This window comes from Metopolophium dirhodum, chromosome 1, assembly GCF_019925205.1.
Source record: "Metopolophium dirhodum isolate CAU chromosome 1, ASM1992520v1, whole genome shotgun sequence".
Taxonomy (NCBI): domain Eukaryota; kingdom Metazoa; phylum Arthropoda; class Insecta; order Hemiptera; family Aphididae; genus Metopolophium; species Metopolophium dirhodum.
In genome coordinates, this window is record NC_083560.1 from 129684959 (window position 1) to 129712217 (window position 27259).

Here is a 27259-nt window from a genome sequence, read left to right on the forward strand (position 1 = left end):
TTAACGATTTCTGCGTCTTATAAGATTTTTACGAAAACATTAGATTGGAACAGTGTTCTATAATAATAACCATGGACGAGAGGGGGTACAGGGATTGTACTCCACACACCCGTATACGATAAAATAATAAGCTACGACGCAAAATAAGAAACGATAGGAAATAGTGGTAGCTTAAATCAAAAAGAAAATAATTGGTAATGGACGAATGGACGATATCACCTGAATTGAGATAATATTGTTTTTAAGATGTCAGTCCACTATATTTTTGTATTTGGTTTTTTCTCTCTCTATATGACCCACACGAAATAAAACAAATTTCCGTTCGACAAAATACTATAGTGTTGTTAACTTTAATATTAATAGTACAATATTTTTAACATTAAATTGAGTTGACCTATTACCAAAATTAAAGTTTAGAATATTATCTGTATATTTTATACGTTAGGATTTAAATTCCCTGTGAAATAGTAATAATTTTTAAATTGTAACTTTTTACATGCTTACCCACTCAAAAATTTTAATTCAAATTGGTCAATTCACTCTAGTATTAAACCTAACAACACAAGCTTGGTTTCGTCAAACGCAAATTCGCTACATTTCACTTAGTACAGTCCTACAGTTTTACAGGGAGAGTCGGAGAGAAAACAAATATAGTGCACTGATCGCTGACATGCTTTTAATTGATATTTTAAATTTTTAGGACCAATATGTGCTTACAATAAATTAACACATAATCAATTATTTTTTTTTAGTTACAGCTGCTGAGGTTACAAATTTATTAGGGTAATAGTGTAGTTGACAAAAAAATAATTCTTATCAGTTGTAAAAAAATCATATCATCGTTTATATTTTAAAAATTATTATGTCATAATATAAACGATTTTTTTTATTATGAACGTTTTGGGGAGCTCTATGAGATTTTTGAACTAACACCTTCCCCCCCCCCAAAAAAAAAAAAATCATATCCCTCATACACTGCGCTTATGCGTATATATACTATATTATATAGTGTAAGAATACTTATCACTTATCAGTTATCACAGTATAGGGTAATATGTAGGCACACTGACACACTGTACAGTTAATAATAATTTAATTTTAATTGACACTTTTGTTTTTAGTGAAAATGGATTTCAAGAAAGCGTTTCTACATTTGGAACTGTTGCTGGATTTTGGTCGTCAGCCTATTCACTCGGGTACCTACAACAATTGTTATTGTTATAAAATGTTTGATAACAACAATTTTTAAACGCAAAATTAGTTAAAACGTGGATTTATGAGAATCTATTATTTTAACCCTACAATTTTCGTTTATGTTTATTTGACAGCGTTATTGTCTATGTTTTATCAAACGTTTTGTCATCTTGTGGCTTGCGGCTTGTCGGCTTGCTCTAACTTTATATTATAATATATTTAAGGAAATTAAATGTAAAAATGTTTTTTTTCAGTGATATGACCGGTCCATCATTGGGAGGCGTCCTCTTACAACATTTCGGGTTTTCTATATGCATGACCACAATGGGTCTGTTCTGTTTGGTAGTGGTAAGAAAAAAAAATTGACTATATTCAGTGTCGACCATTTTGTTATTTGCTAATTTACTACTTATATGTTCTATTTAAAAGAATATCTTATTCATATATAATTGAAGTTTAAGTTGAGTTATTTTTAAAAACAAAATATTATAATTAAACATTGACGTTTACCTCTGCAAAGACAATTACTTATTATTAAAGTATTTGAAATATATGCGTGTATTATAGTGCGTTTTTGCAATAACCTGAAACCAGAAAATATATATTATCCTATGCCGTAGCTAAGGGGAGTGTCAAAGTTTAATTACTTTTTATTATCGGACGAGTCTTGTGAGGGCTTGTGTGGTGCGTGGGGAGCTGTTGTCTTTAGTAAATTATAGTTGAATAGAGAATAACCTTATCCTTTGGAAAATTTAATTAAGGATATCAAATGTTCTATTAATTTTATTGTAAAGGAACAATATTAAATTGTATTATTGTTTTAAATAATACACATCGAAGATTGAATAATATAGGTAAACCTAACAAAATTTCGAATTTCAATCAAATTATAAAGTTTATAAAGTTATAAATTATAATTGGTTTACTGTACTTAATTTTATGTTCTTTTAAATTTATTTTTCGTTCATTAGATGTATACACTATTTAATTTTAATCTCTATTTAAGGTTTAATTATTTTGGATAATTAATTAAGTTTGTTGATGCTCAATCATGAATAAATAACAATATCTTATAATTCTTCTCCAACTTTATGAAACTGTTCAATAAAAAGTATTTTAACCTCTCGCATTAAAGTAAAAATATTAGCAATTAATATCTACTTAAGCAACGTCAACTTTTCCTCCACCCATAGTGAAACAAATAATACAGATTAATAAAGATTAACAATTGTCACTGTTATGACATTTAATCTTTACATTTTTTTATTCATATTATGAAAGTGGTTTTCTGTAGCTTTATAATATCCTATAAACGAATAAGCTATTGAATACGAAATATTAGACAATTAAAACATTAAACATTTTTAACGAATTTAGTTAATATTGCATATTATAATATGCGATCGTAGTTTATATTACGTATAATGAATAGTAATTGTTTTTTTTTATTTTTTAGGGTGTGATTTCGATTGGGTTTTTTGGTCTTGTGAAAAAAAAAAAAAAAACGACCGAGAACGATGTCGGACAAAAGTCCGCTGAACGATCCGAAAATTATACATCCACGGTATAATTCACTGAACGATGATCGTGGTGGATCATTGATGATTTCCAATCATTCATCTAAAACCGAAACCACTGAAGTGTAAATTAAATCTGTGAGTAGCATAAGTATAAGACATGTTGTATCATGCGTAATATACAAAAGTTATGATTAAAACTATTAACTAGATTAAGTAAACATTCATATATAACAGGTAAAATACCAAAACGAAACAAATCAAATCATATAATACTCAATAAGCTAAGTAACAACATAGAAACAATTATGCATTCCACCAAATTAGGATAAGATAACAATTATTATGTAATACAATAACAATTAGTATAATTTTAAGCATAGTCAGTAAGATGTTGAGGTTAAAATTAATATCGATACTACCAATAGTGGTTTGATTGTAATATTGATATATAAGTAATATGGGAAGACAGAAAGAGGGTCAGTGAGTGGTGATCGTGAGACTCGGTTATACCACTGACCACCAGTGTTATAGCTAGGTGGTGATCGTGTGACTCGATCGCCACTGGACGTCAAAGTTTAATAAAAGTGCTTATTATAAATATAAAGTTCGTTTATTTGTGTACGGCGTATATGACAGACAATAATATAACTAAATTAAATACCTATCTGATAGATAAATAATTATTAATTTTATATTTCAGGTAAACCGTTCTACCTATGTCGAAAGTTCCATTTTGTATTTGTTCACCGTTTTCGGCAAAAGAAGGATACGTTATAATAGCTCATTTTTAGAAACTATCTTTATTATTCCAATTAGTAAATAATTATAGTTGATAAATTTATTTACTTCAAATAATTATACTTGACCTTAAAATTTTTTCGAAAAATATTTATAGTATGTAAAATTAATGTTTTAGTATTAATTATTTTAAACTATAATATTGCTAATTGTATGTGAATTAGATAAGTATTTTTTTAGTACACGTTTATTCTATTTTTCATCATATTTCTTAATAACTATATTTAAATATTATACAAAATGCTGCATTTTCAATGACTGATTGTATGAATCACAACAAATAAAACAATATTTTGTTTGTAAAAATAAATATAAATATTACATTATAATATAATACTTATATAGTTATATATATAATAAATATATTATATTATGCAATTATTGATTTTTATCATTTTGAATGATTTAAAAATTAACCCAAAATAATTAGTTTAAATCAACAGTATGAGTAACGAATGAAAGATATTATAGTTTGTGGAGTAGAACTTAATTATTACCTATCGTACAATACGATGATACGATGTATAATTATTGACTTATTGTCTTTGTTTTTTCGCAATAACAGTGTTATGATCGAAAAAAGCAATTACCTATACGTTACAATTGCGTCTCAAACGCAAGAAAAAATTGACAACAAAATACAAAGCATTGTAGAAATTATTGTAAACTCTTAATTGTGTGCATAGGTACTAGGTAATTCCATTTTTATCATGCTTAAAATATTTATCTATATCTTATTGCAAACATTAATTAAAATAATTAAAATTAAAAATTGATATTATTATGGGCATATTCGCATAATCGCATAAGGCATATTCATTTCAAAACCGTTCTCTTTTCATAAAATTTTCAATTTCGATTATACCAATCGTGTCTAAACACAGTGGTATATTATAATATTTATAACTGCTATTGCAAACTTTCAAATAAAATGCGAATGTGTTTAACTTGGTTACGCATACAGTTGATATGTTATACGGTGACGAATATCTGTTGGGGTGGTTGAGTGGATGCATACTTCGGAGGTTTTTATTACTTTAGTTGCGTTCTCGTATTATTATTATTATTATTATATACGTCATATAGTTTTAAATGTTTTAATTCATCCCCTCTCGGGAACATTATGGAAAACCACCCCTATAATTTATCATGTGACAAATCATTTTTACGTACGCTGTAACTGCTGCAGAAGCAGAAGTGTGTACATTGTTTTTGGACATTTCATTTTATTTAAGTATACTGTATAACTGAACAGTGGTTCTCAACTTTTGTCGCGATGACGCCCCAACATAAATCCAAATAAATGTGACGACAAAACAATTTAATTAATCCAATTATAATTGAGTTCTGAAAAATAATTACAAAACAATTATAATTCTATGATTATTATATTTATTTTAAATGGTACCATTTCATTAAAAACAAATCAAAAATATATACATTTACTTCATTAAAATTGTTTTTTTTTTTTTTTTTTTTGTTATGAAAGAAACTTAATCGCTTATAATGAATGTACTTATTTTAAATATGAAAAAGGTATGTAAGAAATTCAAAACTACAAAAATCAACACTGAGGTTTTAAACTTTATGAACTAGCTAGTTTCATTTTATCGACATATCGATTAGAGTGCGAGACCGTCACCGTCGCCGTCGTAGTCATCAATTTTGTTTTTTTTCTGAATTTTGATCTAAATGTCTTACCACCGTGGCAGTGTGGCACCATGCTATATTGCCGTAACGTCATAAAAGTATAAAATATATTATAAAGTGTAATATTATTATATTATACTGGTAAGATTTTACCTACTTTATAAATTATATTTAAAAAATGGTTCTGATGACTGATTATAATTTTTAAGTATAAGTACCTATAATATAATATTGATATTAACTAAGTCGTAATTCGGAATATTGCTGTAAATTAAATTATGAACGTAACATATTTCGACAAATAGTGAACATTTTCCAATTTTGTAAAGTTTCAAAATTGTTGTACTTACAGCGTGGAATATATTGTTATATAATAAAATTATATAAATATATATATGTGCTTTATAAGTAGGTATAGGTCGTAGGTAAAGACGTAATACGTATATACCATTTAGTGTCTATATAGAAATAGAAGGATAGAACCTGCACTACCAATACGAAATCAAATAACAATTATTTACTCATTCAAATAATTAATATGCCACGTATAATTTTTGGGGTACTTATACTAAAACACGTTTTATACACTACTTTAAACCCGAAATTGTAACGATTTCACGATAATTTTACAATATGTATTTCACAGTTCACAGCTTCTTTACTGCAGCAGTTTACTGTGATTATTAAACGGTTCAACAGACAACTTCTAAAAAAATAATATAGATATATTAATCTATTTTTTACGGTCAAACAGTGGGATAATTGTATAAAACTTGGCTAAAATTTAAAAAAAAAAACGACCGTTGTCCTAAAGACAAAATGAAAAACATCATTTATATTTTATATAGTCATATCGATAATGCTATAACATTAATTGTTAATATTGTGTTAAAGATTTTAGAATATGGCATAATACTGGTAAAAATTAAATATAAATTTTATACATTTTAGTTAGGTATAGTATTTTGTTTTTACTATAGTTTTCATATTATGTATTAAGATTTCTAAAAAAAAATAAATTAAAATATTTTGCAATATTTAATTATTGTAAAATAAATACGATTTTTCAACTTTAAATGCGACCGACTAGTAACTATACCGTGCAGTTATAAAACTGTGGAAATCATAATTAATAAATAATTTATAAACTTGAGGGGATTCAATTTCGACCGTTTTTAAGGAGTTCGATTTAGGCAATCGCGTGCGCCACATGTCTTGTAAAATATGTGTACGTAGTAAGGGAAATGATTCATTAGTGTGTGTGTGTGTGTGTGTGTGTGTATATTATCAGGTAAATAGTGGAGCGCCAACATTTGTCAAGAACCATTTTTTTTTTTTTTAAGTAGATCAATCGTTTGCAAATTTGCTCACCTGTGTAATATAATATCCGTTTCAATTTTTCAAAGCATATTTTATCTTGTCATGAAATTTGCATGTAAACGATTGTCTTTGATTTTTTAGACTAATATCATCAACATTTGAAAATCTTATTTTGTTGAGTTTAACTATAGTTTAAGCGTCCGATTAAAAAATTGGAAAAGTCGTTCCTAAGTACCTAATATTTGTGACGTAGTATGTTTTCAAAAGTTTTACTGTAAGATATTCGGTGTAATTATTAGCATATAACATAGGTCAACTTTGGTAGAAAACACAGACGAGTTATAATCCCTTTAAGTATGCACTGAAAAACATTTTGCGCCTTTCGGTTTTGATTCAACCTTCATTCATAGGTATATAGTTTGTTATATTATTATCATCGATTTAAATATTTAATTAAATACCATTTAGAGCAGCCATACTCAACCTTTTTTTTATTTGGGCCACATAAAATATTTTAAAATATTACGCGGGCCGCAAGTTAAAATGAATAAAACGGAAATTAAAAAAAAAACTAAAAATAAATTTATATCTTGTGTATATTGTATAACATTTGAAAATTTATTATAAAAAAAATGTAATTAAATATTTATTATTAATAAACTTAATAAAATTCACACTAATTAAATATTTATATTTAATTAGTGTGAACTTTGAAATTGAGATAGTTTTTTTCACTATTTTGGACATATCTGGTTTGTAGTTGCTGCATGCTACTCTTAACAAGTCGTCAAGATGTGAATCAGTAAGCCGATTTCTGTACACATTCTTTGCATATTAGTTTAGCGATAAGATAAAATACATCAAAATCGTTATAAATAGAAAAAATACCAAAAACATAATCATCCTTATCTATTGTTATATTTTATATTTATAATAATATTAGTTTTGAAACTTATATTTTTTTATCAATTCAACGAGTTCTGTTCGGGCCACATATAAATCGTTGGAGGGCCGCAGGTTGAGTATCGCTGATTTAGAGGATAATGCGATAATCAGCTCCTCCTTATCAAGGTGTCCTCTCGGCTCTGGAATCTGGATAATGCTATATAAATGGACAATTAATGGTTCTCAAAAATAGTATGAGATTATATGAGAATGTCAGGGTCCTTTTTTTTATATACAAGCCGAGTTATTTTTACCTGGAAAATATCGGGTCGCCCATTCATCAGAATCATCATACGGCGTTCGCTATAGAGAGTTTTCCGTGTCATACAGGAAGAATTCGTTTCATGATGTCGGCTGACGGGAAAAAAAAACGATTATGTAAACATTTTTTAAAAAACAATTTCATAAATTATAAATATTATAAATAAAGTTATGAAAATAATATATGGGGATTGAGTTCTAAAGACTACTATACGTACGCCGTATGGTGCAACATTGTGCTGACGTGCAGTGCCTGTAGGACGGTATTCGTACAATACAGTGTACTATGCTCGTAGGTAGGTGGGTGGTTGGAGGGTTTACCAAATGAAAGAGACAAGTGCGACAAGGGGATGGATTCGCGAACAAAGCGTCACGTACTGACCGTGTATATATATATATTATAATATTATACACAATACACATACTGTGTGGTCTGTGAGTAACGACGAGAAATAAATTCCCCGCGAGTATAGTTTACATTTATATATATACACACACGCTATACAGCGGAACTGGGTCGTTTCTTGTATATTATACGTGTTGTGTGTGTGTGTATATAATATACTAATATATATATAAAGTATATACAATATACCTATATACATTGCAGCACTTATATTATTCACCCTATATGTATAGTTCCGCGTGTTGTACACGAGCTTAGTTTTCTGGGCAAAACGAAGGTGTGCAAGAATTCCTAGTGGCTGTGGCTTAAGTTACAAGTTTGATTTAGTGGGTTCTATGACCGGACGTGCTGGTATAATATATAAATAGGTGTGGTTGCACTGCGCACAGTCATTTCCATGTGCGTTTATATCATCAACGAATCATTTATATTTCATTTTCTATATGGCTTCATTAGGAATAACATTGTGAACGGACCATATTATTGCTATTGAAATTTCAACAAAAAAATAAAACAACTTTTTTATTTCTATTGCGCATATTATCTTAATAAAATATTTATGCACAAATTAGCTCGTCAGAATTCTGAAAATTAATAATTGCGCATATTTTATTTATTATTATTGTTTGTTCGACCCGGGGACTCAGACCGGAGTTCAGAGAAGTTTGTATTAATTTACAATATATATATATATGTGTGTGTATTTTAAATGCAAACATAAAAAAGAGCGCTCGCCATAATATTATGCGGCACCGCTGACATTAACTTTAGGTGCTATAGTACTTGTATACGTAGTACTGTAGTAGGAAGCTATTAAGTACTAAAATTAATTTCAGACGAGTATAATTAGGGTATATTAATATTCTCTGTTTCCCTCACTATGTATAAAGCATTTTATTTATTAGACTTATAAATATATAATATGTATATGTATATATATATATAAATTAAGTAGTATACTGTATACATAAGTATATTATGTATTGTCAAAAAAATATAAGTTAAATAAAAAATGTGTAGCTTATAAATATATTATATTGTAATTCATATTATTAAGAATTCACATCTTCAGTCTCGTTTCCCATTCTGGCTAGCCACGTCGAAAATTGAAATGTTTAAATAATAGAAAAATTGGAAAATAATCACTATAAGTGCATTGTGCACCTGTTATAGTTATTATTTCAATAACTACATAATATTATAATAATATCGTGTTGTTGCAGAATTCGTAAATAATTACAAGCCGATCAGGATAAAATATTTTATAATATCGATTAATATCGATCCTCTCCACCCGTCCACCGCTATTATTACTAAACACCGACAATATTTTGTATAGTCAAAAATATTGAATACCATAATATATTCTAATGTAATCGAATTAATTATTATAATTCACAGTAGTTTATACGCGTATTATGTATAAAATAATATACCTATATAATATATGTAGGTAACTAAATATTGCAAATAGGTATAAATATATATTACACGGTACACAAATGTACACTATTATAATATTATTATGTTAGGTATACCTACCACGGGCCGTTGGCACAAAAGAGAAAATAAACATATTAATTAACGGTCGCCAAACACATATCACGCAATCAACACGTCATGCGGACGTTCGGATATCCCCCTCGGGTCGCGGCAGGGGTGGTGGCGAGTGACTCGAGCGGTTCGAGTGGTGTAATATAGGGAGGTTGGATCGTGGCGAGGGGAGGCGGGGGGAGGGGGGTGATGCGTGTAATGAAGCGTTTCCATAGTAATGCTCGGCCGATGGGGTTCGACGATGACGAAATGCAGAGTGGGAAATCAATGTCAGGTGGTGGGGGATGGGATTGAGTTTATGTATTATATATATAATATATATATTATATATATAGCCAAACACCCGTATATTTATATTATTTCATATACATAACGAATGATAAGTACACCTTCCTACACACAGCGTGTTAAAAAAAATTATTCAGGAGAGCAAATATAGTAGAAAATGTAATATAATAATGATAATATAGTATTACGTCATAATGATGTGTTAAGAAAACTGTGGTGTCGCCAAGAAAATCTTTAATGGAGGAAACACGTGTGAGTGTGTGTGTGTGTGTTTTAGGAGGGTAAATACTAATTTTTCACGATGGGAAGAGAAAAATGGGTGCTATAACGTCGTTTAAAAGAATAATTTTGAGTCTAAAGTGCTGACCTTGATTTGTAAATCATCGTATCACACATATGAATACCTATTATATAGACTATATTATAGACTAAGCTTGGTATAGTCCGTACGACACGCGCTGTATGCAAAAGGATGATAGTTGTAAGAATTATATAATATAATGGACTACCTATGCATAATATACAGTTATCATACTTATTCAATATTCATCTATTAATCTTATCATGAATATAATTATATAACTCTGAAAATGCGTCGATGCGTGCTGTACCATTCGAATTTTATATATTGGCCAAAAATATAAAACGTCGACAGGCTGTGAAGTTAGCAATAATTAATGAAAAATACACATTTAATATGTATAACGTATATTTTATATGTATACTGAAATAAAATAATAATAATAAATAATAAATAATATTAAAATAATATATATAATATGTATTACCTATATTATACAGTGGCGTCACTTCAGTTTTCAATAGGCAAAGGTTTTGACCGGCCCAAATGGGTAAAAAAACCCGTCGCTTCGCTTGCAACCACATATTATCTACTTACATTTTATTATGGTAACCTTCTTATTAACTAGGTAACATCGTTTTTAAATATAAGGTAGCAGATATTTTATGAAAACAATTGTATATCTATATCAGTTAAAAGTCTACAAATTATTATATTGCAATATTTATATTGATAAACAAAAATATTAGTAGTTTATTAGGATATCTTCTTTTTTTTATTTTTGAAAATATATCAACTGCATTATCTATAAATCAATTTTACCTGATTCATCACTTATAGCCTATACTTTATTACTCTTACATAGGTATACGATATATTTACAAATTAATATTATCTTAAATTATAATATATTTTTTTTTATTCCTTGCTTACCGGCTCAAGTTTTGTCTGTTTATTAAACATACCAGACATTATTTTCGATTCTTTTCGAGCAGTTTGGCGGTAATTTTATATTTTTAGCCGCACCACCCACTTATTTTTTTTAAGTCAAATTTTGCCCAAATTAAAAGATTAATGTAATCACGCGTCACGAAAAAAATTTTAATTTAGGTAAACTATGGTATTCAACTAAATTAACACAATACGCAGAATAGTTGAATCATACACGGCTGTCGCAAGTCCGTGATCAACGATAGTTAATAAGTGTGCCAATCGGTCGTTGTTTTTAGAATTTGTATTAATTTTAGATTTTAGAAATTAAACTATACGAAATTATGATACTAACTGTTAATTTTCCTTCACAAAACACACTCACACAAACAAACATACATAAATACACATCCATACATAGTTACAATGTGTACGTCCCCGCATACGCCTAAATATAAATATATTCCAACTATCAACTAGTAAAAATGTATCATTGTGACAATAATTTCTAGTACGTAGTACCTATAATATTTTCAAAAAATATTATAAAATAGGCATGTTTTGAGCTAATAAAATATAATAATGGTAAAACGGCAACAACTGGACACCGGCTAGTCCCATCGGGCTGCTTTTGAAATCCCACCTTGCCCCCCCCCCCCCCCCCCCCGAATTACACCACTGATATTATAACTACAATACTACCTTTACAACGCTACAATGAACCTATACCGGGTTATACATATACCTACCTATTATTATATATATATAATAATAATACATCTATTTCAAAAACTATTTTCATGAAACTTGATGCGGCGGCCGAAACCAACCCCTCCACACATAAAATATATATCCCACCAATAAGATGGCAAAGCGCATTGCCGTCACATCGGTTATAAGGCGCTAACCAACGCGCTTTGGGAAATTAATTTTAAGCGCTCGTAAAATGGGGGTGGAATATTCGCAGACAGAGAAACTTGAGAAACTTTAATGAGATATCGTGTACAGACTGCAGTGCTACGACGCCGCCGGCGGCGGACATGGCTGTGAAGTAAACATTATATTATATATATATATATAAATGTGTACACGTTACGTACCATTGTAACATATATTATGCGCATATTACTTTTAAGAATAGTATAAACAAAAAAAAAAATAGCAACGTCTGAATTTGCAGGTTCCCATGATCTTTCCCTGAAATTCGACAGACGACCGAATTGTTACCTATACTTGCTAAACTATGAGATTTATCTATTTCATAAACTTCATTTTTGTGTGGACTTTAGGTATGTATGTAATATTTTAGAACTGTTCGCTATTATACTCCAGTCAAAAATAAAACTGATTTACGATAAATTAAAAAAAAAAAACGTAGATCGATGTATTTATATATATTGTACCGACGTCTATAAAAGACATGTTCGAACGTAAATATTAAAATATGTTGACAAAATATATATATACCTTTAATTTCGTTAGGTTACAATTATTTAAAATTTAAATAAATGTTTCCTAAACAACTTTTTTAACGCCTATATTCGGAACTACACAAAACAATGAACTTTAATAATAAAAGTAAAATAAGTTTTAAATTACATTAACATTTATTAATTTAGGGTTTTGTTATGATTACTTATTTATTTATATGAAAATGTAAAAGTCGGCAGGTATATATCTCCTGCTGTTACTCGTCCGGTCATAATGGAATGAACCGTCCTGGTGATAGGTAAATATGCCAACACAATTTTAATCGGATAAGCTTCCATACGCGTACAGAAATAATAATTAAAACGTATTTAATAACCTTTAACTATATACGTGACATATTATGAAAAATATGAATACCTACTAAAATAATAAAACTAATATTATATTCACAAAAGACAGTATTATAATATTGTAAATAAATATAAATGCATCTAAGTCTACACGTCTTGTTTACTTATTGTTCTATAGAATGTTTTTTCCGTGTACATACTTGATCATAATTGTTTTTCCTTTCCAGTAGGTATTTATTTACAATCTGTGCATTATATGTAGAACTATTATACGTATCAGAAATTCAGAACAACATGTTCATTGAATACGATCGCGTGCAAAGAACAATTTAAATCATGAAATAAAAAGTATAATATATTATTCTCGTTACATGTAATATTTAAAATAATAATATTAAGGGTACTGGCCATCACATATTCACTAAACTTTGCTGGCCACTTCACGATGTGTATTGAAGTATCTATAGGTCGTAAATTGTTATTATTGCTACCTAGTTCATTGTTGAATTTGAGAATAATCGTTACAGTTGAAATATTTTAACTACATAATTATTTTTCTAAAAGTGTTATTCGTACAAACGTAAGTATTATTAAACAATTAATAACTTACTATAAACTTATACAGTAATTAATAATATAACTTCCCTAGGATCCCACTATGTCCAGTACCAGTTATAGACTATCGTTTTGTGTGAAATGTGGACAAAAAACTGGATGGATAAGTCCAGTTGTTTTAAAAATGACAAGAAATAGAGTTCCCGGATTACGCGGTAAGTGTTGCAAATGCAAGTGCAACAAATCGACATTTGTATCCATGTGTTATTACAAGAGACAAATGGAAAAGTGGTAAGATATTTCGTATTTCATGCTCAAATAAAATTAAGACGATAAAATAAACTTATAATAATGTGTTGATCAAAACGATCTCAATTTACATTATTATTCTAGAAGAAAAAACATTTAATAAGATTAATTAATATTATTCAATATTTTTTTAAGTACCTAGGTATTTATTTTAAAAGTAAAAATTTATTATTTTAGTCGCGCCAGATCACGCCGTTAATGATTGAAAACAAGATGAAGCACACTTCTAGTATGAAAACACCATATTAATACATTTCAAAATATTTTAGATAGATTAATAATGTGTATAAAATGTTTTTTTAAATACAAAATAAATAATCATTGATCAAAAACGTGAGAGTTTTTTATTTAAATTTATACAACCATTGAGATTTAGAATTGATAAGCTTTTACATTGACTTAAATGTTTATTATTAAAATAATAAAATTACAAAAAAATAATAATTCAATTTTAAATTGGCAATAGGTATATTATTATATTATTATTATACAAATGCATAGGTACATAATAATGTTACGCTATGTGTCGCTATATCTAAAGATGATGATTTGTCTGTAAGTTTAAATTAATTGTTATAGGTAGTCAAATCATCAACTAACAATATTCAATTAATTATTAACTATGAATAATCATCGTGATTTCGGCTTTTTAAAAATATGTTTTTTGAAAATTTATCGATTTGTTTATTTGTTAAACAGTATTTTTGAGTTGTAAAATGCCATGGAAACATAATCATTAATAAATTGTAAAATTCGTAGGACTTTCCAAAAAATGACGTTAATTTATATAACTTTATTATTATTAAAAATATTGCAGAAAGTTTATAGGTTTTGGTCTATAATCAATGGTCATGAGTATGGCCCTTAAATTTGAAAATTTTTACTGCGAATGGAACAACAATTTGCTGGTTCAGTTACGAATTTGAGTTGGCTCAAATTTAGAGGGTCTAAACAAATCAACAAAATATGAACATTTTTTTTTGCATTTTTTTTTCGTGGAATACATAGAACGTCAATAATTATTAACTTATATTTGCAATTAAAAATTTAAATTATTTATTATGTTAATAATAAGCGCACACTCCTGTTAAAACTAAATTTCTCATATATGAAAATCTCTTAAAACCAATTTGTATACTCAAAAAGACATTGTAGTTCAGAGGGGAATGCAAAAAAAAATTCAAACGCAAAACATATTCAATCTGTTCATAACATCGCCTTTAGAAATGTGAAAACTAATTAAAGTCCTTTCCTAGTCTCTATACGTATCAAATTTAACATTACAAACAGATATAAAATTCAAAACTGCAGTATTCGAATAAGTGAAATGCTTTTATAAAAAAATAATTAAGATTCCGTGATCGTGTGTCATTCCATCCACATCCACTAATTAAAAACGAATCATCTTCATCAAAATTCCTGGTAATCCTCGAAATCGCACCTGAAGCGTAAATCGTGTCGTGATCTCGAACAAATACAATAATGACTGATAAAAACATACATATTAGAATGGGTCATCAATTGGCGATCTCATTCGTCATTTTTCTGAGGTTTTTGATGTCACACATTTTTATTCAATTATCGTATTCTTTTTGTGTCAATATAGATTGTATCTTACTTGTACAGAAATAAAGAGCGTCGATCGCGGTTAGGCCCATCATCTGGTTAACGTGGTCATATAGTATATATTACAATATTATTATATAGGATCGGGCAGGACCCCTTTTGAGCCATGTGATCCCCTATCCCCAAAGGACGCAAACATTTCCCACTTAGAAAAAGGTGATCTGTGGAATTGCATTATATCAAAAAAGATTTGGACCGGAAATCCCATTGGGTAAAAACGATATAATAATAATGAAAGACGTAATTTTTAGCATGGACCACTCGTATATATATATATACAATTTAGTAATCACCGAGAACATACCTGCATTTTATTTCTACAAGGTTACTTGATGTTTAATTTTCTAGCTTTTAATGAATAAACATTAAACATAAAATATTAATTCATTTATTTTGAATAATTTGTTTTATTTTGTTCTACTGTGTTTTACTATACCTGTATAATATAACATTATTTTTAGGGGCATAGTTAATATAGTTTTTTTTTTTTGCTTTCTGTGCTTTTTAACCCGCTAGATTTTTGATCTCTGGTAACATTGAGTGGCCCCGCTGAATTATAGACCATCAATCGCCTATTATTAAGTGTATTATCTCATTTTAATATATTAAAAACAAAGTCCCTTTTTCTGTCTGTATGCTTAGATCTTTAAAACTACCTACGCAACGGATTTTGATGCTGTTTTTTTAATTGATAGAGTGATTCAAGAGAAAGGTTTACATGTATATAACATTCATAATATAGAAGAGAAACACTCCCGGGATGTGCTCAAACAGGAATTTTGAGATTTACAATAGACATTTTTGTTTATTAATGGTTTTGCTATGAACACAAACAAATAAAAAAAATTAAAAAAAATTTTTTTTGTCTATCTAAATAGTTGCAATTCATTACATATTATATTAATATTATATAATTAGAAGAAATATGGTATATACATTTTGTATAAATATATTTATTAAAAATACAAATCTTTGGCCTGAACAACGTCGGGCGGGACTGCTAGTATATTTATATAATATGTAGAATTTTATTAATGATATTTTAATTGTTAAGTTGATATGCAATTTATTATAACTCGCATAAAGTAAAATTAATAATCTAAAACTAAAATTGTGTCCATTTGCAAATTTGAAATATTTATATTTAAATATAAATATAAATATTTTTAAATTATTTATATATTTTTATTACTCGACACTTTGACTATAATAATAATTGTATAGTTGTATAATTAAATAAATATTATTATTATATCATATAATATTTATTATTTCTCTATATTTATTTATACGTTATTACTTATTAGGTGTATATTACAAAATTTGAAATTAAAATGAATATATTAATAGGTTATTTTCAACTTTATAAATTGTATTATATTAAAATATCAGGGAAATGTTATCGTTATTTTTTCATTAATATTGTTAAAAATAAAAATATATAGGCAACTGTTCATACCTATATAGTGTATACTGTATAATGCATATTTTATTCAACTAATCTGTATTATAAGTTATTGATACATAATACATAGTATATAATATCAATACAATGCGGCTCTGAAATATATAAATATAATAATAGACATTATTACCACCTAATCAATAACTCTTTCACTCCGTTGACCGTTTTAACGTTATAAGGTTGTAAAATGATTGATATAATATGATAATATGGCCCTTATATATATTATTATGATTATTTACAAAACTAAACATGTATTATTATGCTGTTTGTGTGATAACTTTGTATCCATATTTTCAATCCTATTTTAATTTAACGAAACAAGCACGGACTAAAAAAATGTGACTATACTGATTTAAAGTCCATAAAAAATTTCCTAAAAATGTATCCTGCAGTATACCAAATATTAAATGAATATCACTTTATTAATAACAAATAATAAGGAATTAAAGTTAAGTTGAATGGAGTAGACTCGGTCCAGCACCAACAATTTTAAGGATTATAGGTATTCGTTAGTTTTTTCTTCTTTTAATTGGCACTTATGTAAAATCTAAATGTAAAACATAAAATAAACTATCGCTTCAATGTTTGATATTAATTATCGACAGTCGACATTTCCATATTTATTTATTCTGCTTCAGTAATATAATTTTCCATTTAAAACTGAAATGTTGATTGTGATTTTAGCAACAGATGTAAAGCTGAAAAATAAAGAAAAAATATTAATTATTATAATGTAAGGTTTCGTACATATTCCAGACAGAACATTTCGATAAAAGAAATGAACACCTTTTATATTGACGAATGTTAATTGTTAATTAAAAATCACTCAGTACTTTAAAATATAATTTTCTGTATTAAAAATCACACCGAAAAGTATTATTCACAATAAAGTCATGATATGGGGGGAAAAATATTTCACCAAAAAATTAATACACGAAGAATAATAATAATAATAATTCCATAAACCTATTTTTAAATTGAATTATTTATACGACGGTAGAAAAAAGGGTCTCCATAACTCGTGGATTGGACGAACCATCTGCGTATTCACTAATATCATATCATTATTATGATATACATATTATACGTCATATACCTGGTACACCCGTTTTTAAAAGGGAAAGTTTCTATAAAGGGAAACGGTCACTATATCGACACTACCCTACTAGCCCAAACACGCAGTATATATAACCTACGTATAATGCCTTGACGTAATCATAAGAGTAGTGTCACGTATCCCGCATATCCTCTTTCTTCGCTGACCACGCTAAATGTTTATAGTGAAAATAGATATCATATTCCTAATATTTATTTTCCATAGGTATACTCGCATTAGACGAGTATAAGCATAACATAGGTACTATTGTGACTTGTGAGTCGAGATTCCTGCAGGTATTGAAATAAAGGGTGTGCCATGTGTGTATATATTGTACCTGAGGCCAGGAAAAACAATCGTTAATATATAAATAGTTTGACAAAGTGTAGAATTAATTTTTCTATTTTCTATTTATTTTCTATAAAAAAAAATGGTTTCTTAATACATACAGCTAGTGCAGGCTGCGCGCCGTATATAAGATGTTTCTATAATGCGTATAAACTATTTAAACAATTTAAGTGACGCGTAAAAAAATTATAATTTCTATAAAATATTGAACATATTTTATTAGATGAAAAATTAAAAAGGTGGGTAGTGCATGTCGCTCTGCTGTACAGTAGGATACAAGTGGGTCACTGTAATAAATGGTGTTAAATTTGAATTCAATGATATAATATCATTCGTATAAGAAAAACGATTCTGAGCGAAAACGGTCAGTCAGTCTGTGATATTACCAAGTATATTTGATGATATAATTGTGAATAAAGTAATTTGCCATATAACCTATTTACGTGGAGCTTTGTTTTCAATTTTCAATCTTTAGCTATAAAAGTTGAACATTTTATAAATTTTTAACTACCTACAAAATAATTATTAAATTATGATAAATTTTGTCAAAATTTGAACTTTAAATGCTTATAAAAAAAAATTGTGCCTATGTATTTATAATATTTTTCAACTGCTATTAGAACAATATATCAGGAGTCTTATATTAAATTTTCACGCTTTGTTACCCAACAAAAAAAACTAAAAAAATTAAAAACTGACAATGTCCGTAAACAGCTCAAAAAGAGTCAAATTATTTTCAAAATTTTATCGTGTATAGAAAATGCTAATATAAATATTCGGTGAAATTTGCAAGAAACTACAGTCATACGTTTTTTAATTACTACAAAATAAGAAAATCGTTACATGAGATATCGAGTAAATATCAAATATTGTATAAATATGAATTTCAAACGCTCATAATATTTAATTTGATTTACTTGTAGACATTTTTTTTTTGATAAAGGTAGACAAACTTATGGATAATCTTGTATTACATTTTCAAATCTTAGATTTAAAAAGAAAATTTTTTATAAATTCTCAACTCAAAATAATTTGCTAATTTTCGTGATTTTTCCGTATTTTGTCAAGATTTGAACTTTAAATGCTTATAAATAAAAACTGTGACTAAGGATTTTTAATTTTTTTCATCTGCCTTTGAAACAATAACCTAGGACTCTTGCACTAAATTATCAAGCTTTTTTACCCAACAAATAAAATGTTATTGATATTTATAGAAAAAAAAACTAAAAAAAATGGAGACTGAAAATGTCTGCAAACAGCTCAAAATATGTCAAAATATTTGGAAAATGTTATGGTGTATAGAAAATGCTAATATAAATATTCAGTCAAAATTTCATGTACCTACGGTCATTTGTTTTAGAGTTGCACCCAAAAATAAAAAAGAAACACACATTATAAAATCAATACATTCATCGCTTCGCTCAGAATCTAAAATACGAGGGACCTTGTTTTAAAACGTTATGCCTTAAGATATGATAACATTTACTTGAAATTTATAAAGGGTACAACAGTATAACAAAATATATTGTTTATTTACAAAGGAACGACCGGAACATATTTTAAAATTATGATTATTTTATCATAGTATAAGTAAATATTTTAGTTTATAAGCCATATTTTATTGCAATTATTCAAAGAACGAAAATATAAAAATCTGACTCGCCATTCCCTGCGGGTACACGTTTTCATTATGAAGAGTTTGAATATTTTTTTTAGAATACGCATTGCGACGTACTATTAGAATTTAAATGAGAGATAATTTTTGTCAAAAAATATGAAGTCAGAGTATTTTTATGAATATTTGTCAAGTACATAAAGTACTGATCATGTTTATATAGTGAATAGTGATTTCATTAATTTTCCAGTCCAAAGCAATTTATTCCGTTTTATGCTTTTTGATACCACTTAATATACCTAGGTACTCTTACATTGGACAATTGATTGTTATTTACTACTTTTCCTATTAATGATCTACGCCAGGGATGGGCAACTCAGAGCTACTAGAGGGCCAATTTTGAATGTGCGAAAATGTAGTGGGCCAGAGAACATAGAAAGAAAATAAAAAACCTAATGTTAACTATACCTCTATAAATAATATAATATAATTTACATTTAATAGTTCAATACTAGATAAGAATTTATATCTAACGTTTTACGATAGACATTATATCGATTTTAATAATTTTATAAATATAATAAAATAAAACACATAGAAATCTTAACATTTTATATTTTTATAAGCTAAATTGAAATGTAGCACGGGCCAGTCAAAAAAGGTACGCGGGCCGCCAGTTGCCCACCCCTGATCTACGCGAACGTGAAAGTTTCAAAACATATATTAGCCGTTCTTATAACTAATAATGCCTCATTTACCAACGATCCTCGAAAAATGCACAAGTGACAAATAGTTGAACAAGTATAAAATTGTATACCGTTTCGTCTAAAGCATCTCAAAATAATTCGCGAGATATAATGACAAATATACTAGGATTAGTAACTGTAGTGAATAACAGTGGCGTTATCAGGAATTTTGAATGGGGTGGTTGGTTGTGGATAATTTCTAGTAACATATATAGGGGGGTTATCCCCCCCCCCGCGAGTACGCCCATGGTGAGTAGTGATGAATATTTGTCAAGTAAATATAGTATGTACTTTATAGCAGGCCTAATCTAGGGGGGGGGGGGTCATTCTTTTAGAATAAAGCGACACAAGTACGGTTAGTCATACCTAGAGTTGCGTTTTCTTCGTTTTAAATTAATTTAAGTATAATATTCATTTTGAACAAATATTGAAGTACCAGTCGCGTCATTTTGGTAAAAGGACAAGACGTCCTGTGAAGAAATAATTGTATGTAATTGCGAGGTTGTTTGTGGTTTTATAAAAAGATACCTTCTAGGTTATATTAAAGCAGGCATAGTCAACGATTTTTGCTGGTGTATATACTGGTATACCTGCAGTGTGGGATCCCAACAAGTACTTAATGTTGAATTGGCACTTAAACAATATACATAAAGACCGTAAAGAGTAAAGACTAAAAGGGATATCTTATATTTTAAGACTATAACTCTACCTAACCTAAAACAGTAGAGGATTTGATTCGTCTTCTAGTGGGGGGGGGGGGGGGGGGGGCTATAGACTCGTATAGACACGTGCGTATAATACTGCATTTGCGCAGACCTGTATTGTAAATGAGGCTTTCAGTATTTTTGGGTCCTCTCCTACCAAGACAAGTATAACGATTAATAAATTATTATGTACGAATGTATGTAGTGGTTTAATATTTTTTTACAAAATTAATTATCATCTATATTCTATAGATAAAAATAAATAATGGTAAACGCCTAGCTATTGTGTAAATTATTGAATTTGTTATTTGTTATTATTACTAAATTAACACTTGAAGCCATTTATTGTTTCGTTAATAGTAGACTCTATATGATTAGAAAAGGTTTAACTTTTGGGTACCTATACTATTATAATTATACCATTAGGTTCTTACACGCAAATGTAAAATGTTTAATGTTGTATCTTAGTTACAATATGTATAATAACACTGAATAATTTGTATCAAAAACAATTGTATTTTTTTTCACCACATATTCTAGAAAAATTAAGATTTTATTTAGGAACAACCGATAACATACGGGCCCAGACTCAGGAGCTTAACTTTTAAGGGGCCTCAATATTACAAAAATTACAATTACAATGGCTATAATAATATTGTTTTTGCGGTGGCGGGAATAAATCATAATAATATGCTGCATGCACCATTATTCACAGCGAAATCCCTTCAGTTTTTCAGTTTGCTATAGTGCCTAAATCTTAGAAAGGCCATTTCCACCTGGACCGTCGCTATTCTATTTTTGTTAGTATTAATATTTTGAGTTTAAATTACTTTAAGTATATACAATATACATCCTGATTCCTGATATACAATGATATTTCTCGTGTTTCCACTTATTATAATTTATAACTATAAGTAGGTATTTAGGTATAGCCGTTACGTCAGTTGAGGTCAAATAATTTTGTCAGGGGGGGGGGGGGGGGAATTTGGCTGATTTTTAACATGAACTATTTAATTATTAAAAATATAATTTATAGTTATCAGATCTTAATTCTTAAACATAGAAAAGATTTAATTTAAGATTAAATTAATAAATTTGAATAAAAAAAAGAACGTTTAACGCATATTAATAATATATTGGACATTTTAAATTATCTGACACTCACTTAATTTCATTGTTTAATATTTAAGAGGACGTTACACCAACATTGGTCTCCTCCGTCTTACAAAAGCGTAACATGACAAATGTTACGCTCAGAAGATCACGTTTAGCTCCGTTAGTTTAATAATTAGAGTGAACTGATCTCTTATAAAATATAAAGGTAAAATTATTATCTAGGCAATGGCATATGCTTTTTATTATATTTTAATTTTAAAGCAAGTTATGAGTATTTTAAAATTTAAAATTGTTTGTACATCAAAAAGACTCATAGCTTGCTTTAAAATTAAAATACATATAATAAAAAGTCTATGACATTACCAATAGATAATAATCTTACCTTTCAATTTTATAAGAAGTCAATTCACTCTAATTTTTAAACTAACGAAGCTAAACGTGATCTGCTAAGCGTAAAATTTGCTATGTTACGTACTTGTGAGACGGAGACAACAAATGTCTGTGTATAACGTCATCTTAATGACACGATTTATAGTAATAAAAACATAATAATCAACGCAGATAAAAATATATTAAATCTAGATTGAATCTTAAAAAAAACTTTTTATTTTCTTTGGTTTTAAACTTTTAAACCTACTAACATTCAAAATGACGAAGTCCAGATGATAACTTGTGAACTAAATGCGTCATTTATTGCAATTAAAATAAATACATAATAGATATTCATAGAAATTGGTATAAACCAAAAATGTTCGAAAAATATTTCTAGAATAAAACCACGCTTTGATTGTCTGTTTCAATTAGGAACATTCTCAATCAAATACACACCATGTCTACAATAATATACTATTATTTAATGCTATAAATACGAAAATACGGTATAGGCCGTGTCACCTGCACAGTCCGGCCACCACAGTGTTCATGTTTTTGAAAAACACATCCATTAAAAGACACAAAACAAAATAATCGTGGGAAATATCAAACACTTTTGTTTAGGCAGGTACTTTCACTTTTCATACACAATTTTTAAATTGGTATTACGGGTGTTAGCGTACCATATTTTGTTTTCTTTCTTTGACCCACACGCAACACAGGAAATTTACTTTTGACAGAATCAACCATGTGTTAAATTTAATATTAGAGTTAACCTATTATCAAACTTTAAGTAAAGAAAATTACCTGTATCTCTACGATGGTTAGTTCATGATGTTTTAATTTTTATGTAAGTATTATGACCTTGTAAATTATTAAAATGGTTATAAATTGTATAAAAATTAAAATATCGTATAAAGCCAACGTACGGTCACAGGTTAGGTTCTTAGCTTAAAGTATGATAATCGGTTTATAATTCACTATAAATGCAAATAATTGTTTTTGTGATTATAATTTTTCTTGAAGTCCTGAACCTTTATTGTCTATTAATAATAATCATGACTAAAATATGTTTTTTAATAATTGTGTAACTTATAACAATAAATAATACAAATATTTTTAAAGATAATTTTTTCTTGTACTATATTTTATCCGTCTATTCGGACTTTTTACCTGTACTTTTTTGTAGACTGTTATAGTATGAATAGTATGATATGTTAGTAATAATATTAATCGTTCATTAAGCTATCTATACTGCAACAGAACCGGAGGACAAAATATAATATCGCGATGTGTAGAGTGGGTAGACACTAGACAGACACTTAAGTTCTCAATACTGTTTACATGGTCTATGTGACGACTGACGACGTAAGATAATATAATTAATATTTTAAATTATAATATTACGATTATAATATGATGGTTTATTGTTGTTTAAAAAGTAATTTTAGAAATAAAATTATATAGGATTATAACAATTTTGATATTGTTCAGTCGTACATGCCCGCCAACAAATCATTGTAAATATATGTAGTTACCTACCTAGCTATATTATAATATCCTCGTATATCCGTTTGACAAAAGAAGAATTAACAACAGTCGACAATAGGTCACGCTTAAAAATACATGTACCTATAATAATTTTATGTTCCATCGTCTTCACACACCACTAATTGTCCACTTATACATATATACACAATACTACAAGCCGAGGCCACAATAATTTTCCTGTACACACAAAATTATATTTCCTCAAAATTATAAAAATAGTAATATTCGTTAACAAACAACTGGGCACCAGCCCACTGGGCTGCATTTAATAGGTATCAAACGGGGACGAATTTCCCACCTACCCGCCACCCATAAAATGACGTCACTGACTCGAAATTCGAACGCAGACGTGGTAGCTGCTGCCGATCTATTTAATAATGTGATAAGGATTCTGTAAACAAATTAAAAATTTTCGTGAAGTCTATTTCAGATCTAATATCCCAAATTCTCGATGGTATCTTTGTAGGCCACACCAAAGTGAATTTTATTAGAAAAAAAGGAACAGTAAAATTTGTTACATCAATTTTTTTTTGGTAAATATTAGGCAGCACGGACAAGTTTCAAGTAGAAGCAGACTGGACTTCATGATGACTGACAAATCCAAATCCTTGTTACGATTAGAACCTACGTCGAAAATAATATTATCACAAACGCATAAATTGCCGTGTTGCGATAAATAGACACGGTAAATCACCGATGCAAATATTGCCAATCCCCTTGTTAATCGGCGAGTAAAAAAAACAAAATGTCCGCGTCACGCTGTAGCGATGACAATAATAAATTAATAAGTAATAACTACCTACGCATTGTGTTTTAATAATTGACGATAATAATAATACGGCGTGCGTGTAATCGTCACACGCGAGTCTATATGCCGCGGCGGCGGCCCTCCTCGTGCTCATTGTTGTCGACTTCTCGTTGTCAGAGGGTAACCATATCCATATGGTGGCCATATCTATAAACTAGGTATATCATAGAGACTAATATTATATTGTGTGAGGGAGAGATAGAGCCGGAGAGTGGCGTGCCAAGTGCACGGAATTACGTCATAGTACGATATAATATTATAATCCACTAAAAAAAAAAAATCATGTACTTTTGATTCTCGAATTGATAAGACTTTAAGAGTGGCCAGTGAGTACTAAGCGTACTAACTTCTGGGTAATTACTAATTTTCCGGACGCGACTTGAGCATAAATCACGTACGCACATTTTGTTTTGTAAATTGCAAGGCTGCGCGCGGACACGTGGACAGTGCAATTTGACGAGTTGATAAGTATAGGTTATAATTTTCCAATTTTCTTAAACCAGATTTAACGGCTCGTATCCCACGACCATGTGTGTATTCTGTATACTGTATTGTATTTATTGTGTTCATATTATTATGAACCTATACAATAATATTATTATCTTGAACGAGAAGTTTCCCGTTTAAACCGTGTAAATTCCCTGTTAATACGTTAACACTATCAGATTATAACTAATTAATATTAGAGCCAATTATGAATTAACTGATAAATATTATAGATACCTACCTACTTAGTAGGTACTTATTAAAACATAAGAAATAATGTGTAGATTATCGTTTTGAAATATAATATTAATTGGTCAAAAAGAATATCACTGCACGAATAATAGCAATAGATAATAATTTTTTTTTTACATATACCTCTCCTTAGTCTCCTTGTATAATGTATATACAGTGTGTTTATAAAGTATGAACATCTCTTTCTATCTTTCACAATATGAACATTTTTAATTTTGATTTTTTTTATATAACGAGGCGCAAATTGCGAAGATAAAATACAATTCATATGTATATAGGAATATTTTTATACAGTGGCTTTTTATTTAACGTGTAAAGGATATCAACTTGTGATTTCTAAATGCCAAAAACAATTTTAGAACAAGACATTAGAAAAAAAAAATAATTGGTTGAAATTTTAATACTGAATGATACGTCGTTACTTTTAATTTTATTGCATATTACAATTTACCTACATGACAAATCAAAATAACAAATGAAAATTAAAACTACCATAACTGTATACACATTTATTAGGATAGTATAATTGTATTACTTCTTTAATCGTGTAACTAATTATCGGTCCAATTATAGTAAAATCTACATGTGCTTCTATAGTTCAAAATAAGTACCTACCTAACTAAACTTCAAGCTAATAAGTAGGTACCTATAATAGCTTATAAGCTATGTTATGTTATTTTAATTTGTATGTTAGTTATGAGCGTATAAATTGTAATAATTTTAAAATGCCTATAAATTGTATACAAATTAAAACATCGTAAAAAAGCCAATGTAGGGACACAGTCACACAGCTAGGTAATGTTATTAACTTAAAGTTTAATAATAGCTTATTATTATTAATAGGTAAATTCACTATAATATTAAAAGTAACAACAAGGTTGGTTCTGCAAAACATAAATTTGCTTTGCGTGTGGGTCAGAAAGAGAAAACAATTGTTTTAATTAATTAATGGTGCGCTGACAACCTCTTATGTATATAATATTATATGTACATAGTTCAGAATGTATAAAACGGTAAATGTATATAGAATACAAGATACAAGGTTTGACAATGTAATACAAGGTCTTTCTTAAATAGTTCTTACTGAAACCCAAAGATCTTAAAAATAGATAAGCACAATATTTTTTTGTAGACATTATGACTTTACATTTTGATGAAATTATTGGATATGTAAAGAGAATAACGGTTTTAGTTATTTTGTTGCCGTTCAAAAATATTACTCGTGAGGACTTAAAACTTTTACGTATATTATCATTTAT

The 27259-nt window shown here is 28.5% G+C and overlaps 1 protein-coding gene across 1 annotated transcript in view; it reads left to right on the forward strand.

The window, feature by feature from the left end:
* The window catches only part of LOC132936243 (MFS-type transporter SLC18B1-like), a 44514-nt gene extending 40704 nt beyond the window's left edge, over nucleotides 1–3810 (forward strand). The window contains 5 exon segments of the mRNA XM_061002935.1: nucleotides 1122–1196; nucleotides 1449–1542; nucleotides 2651–2683; nucleotides 2685–2849; nucleotides 3415–3810. Coding sequence (XP_060858918.1) covers nucleotides 1122–1196; nucleotides 1449–1542; nucleotides 2651–2683; nucleotides 2685–2840 — 358 coding nt within the window. The 3' untranslated portion in view covers nucleotides 2841–2849; nucleotides 3415–3810.
* The last annotated feature ends 23449 nt before the right edge of the window (nucleotides 3811–27259 follow it).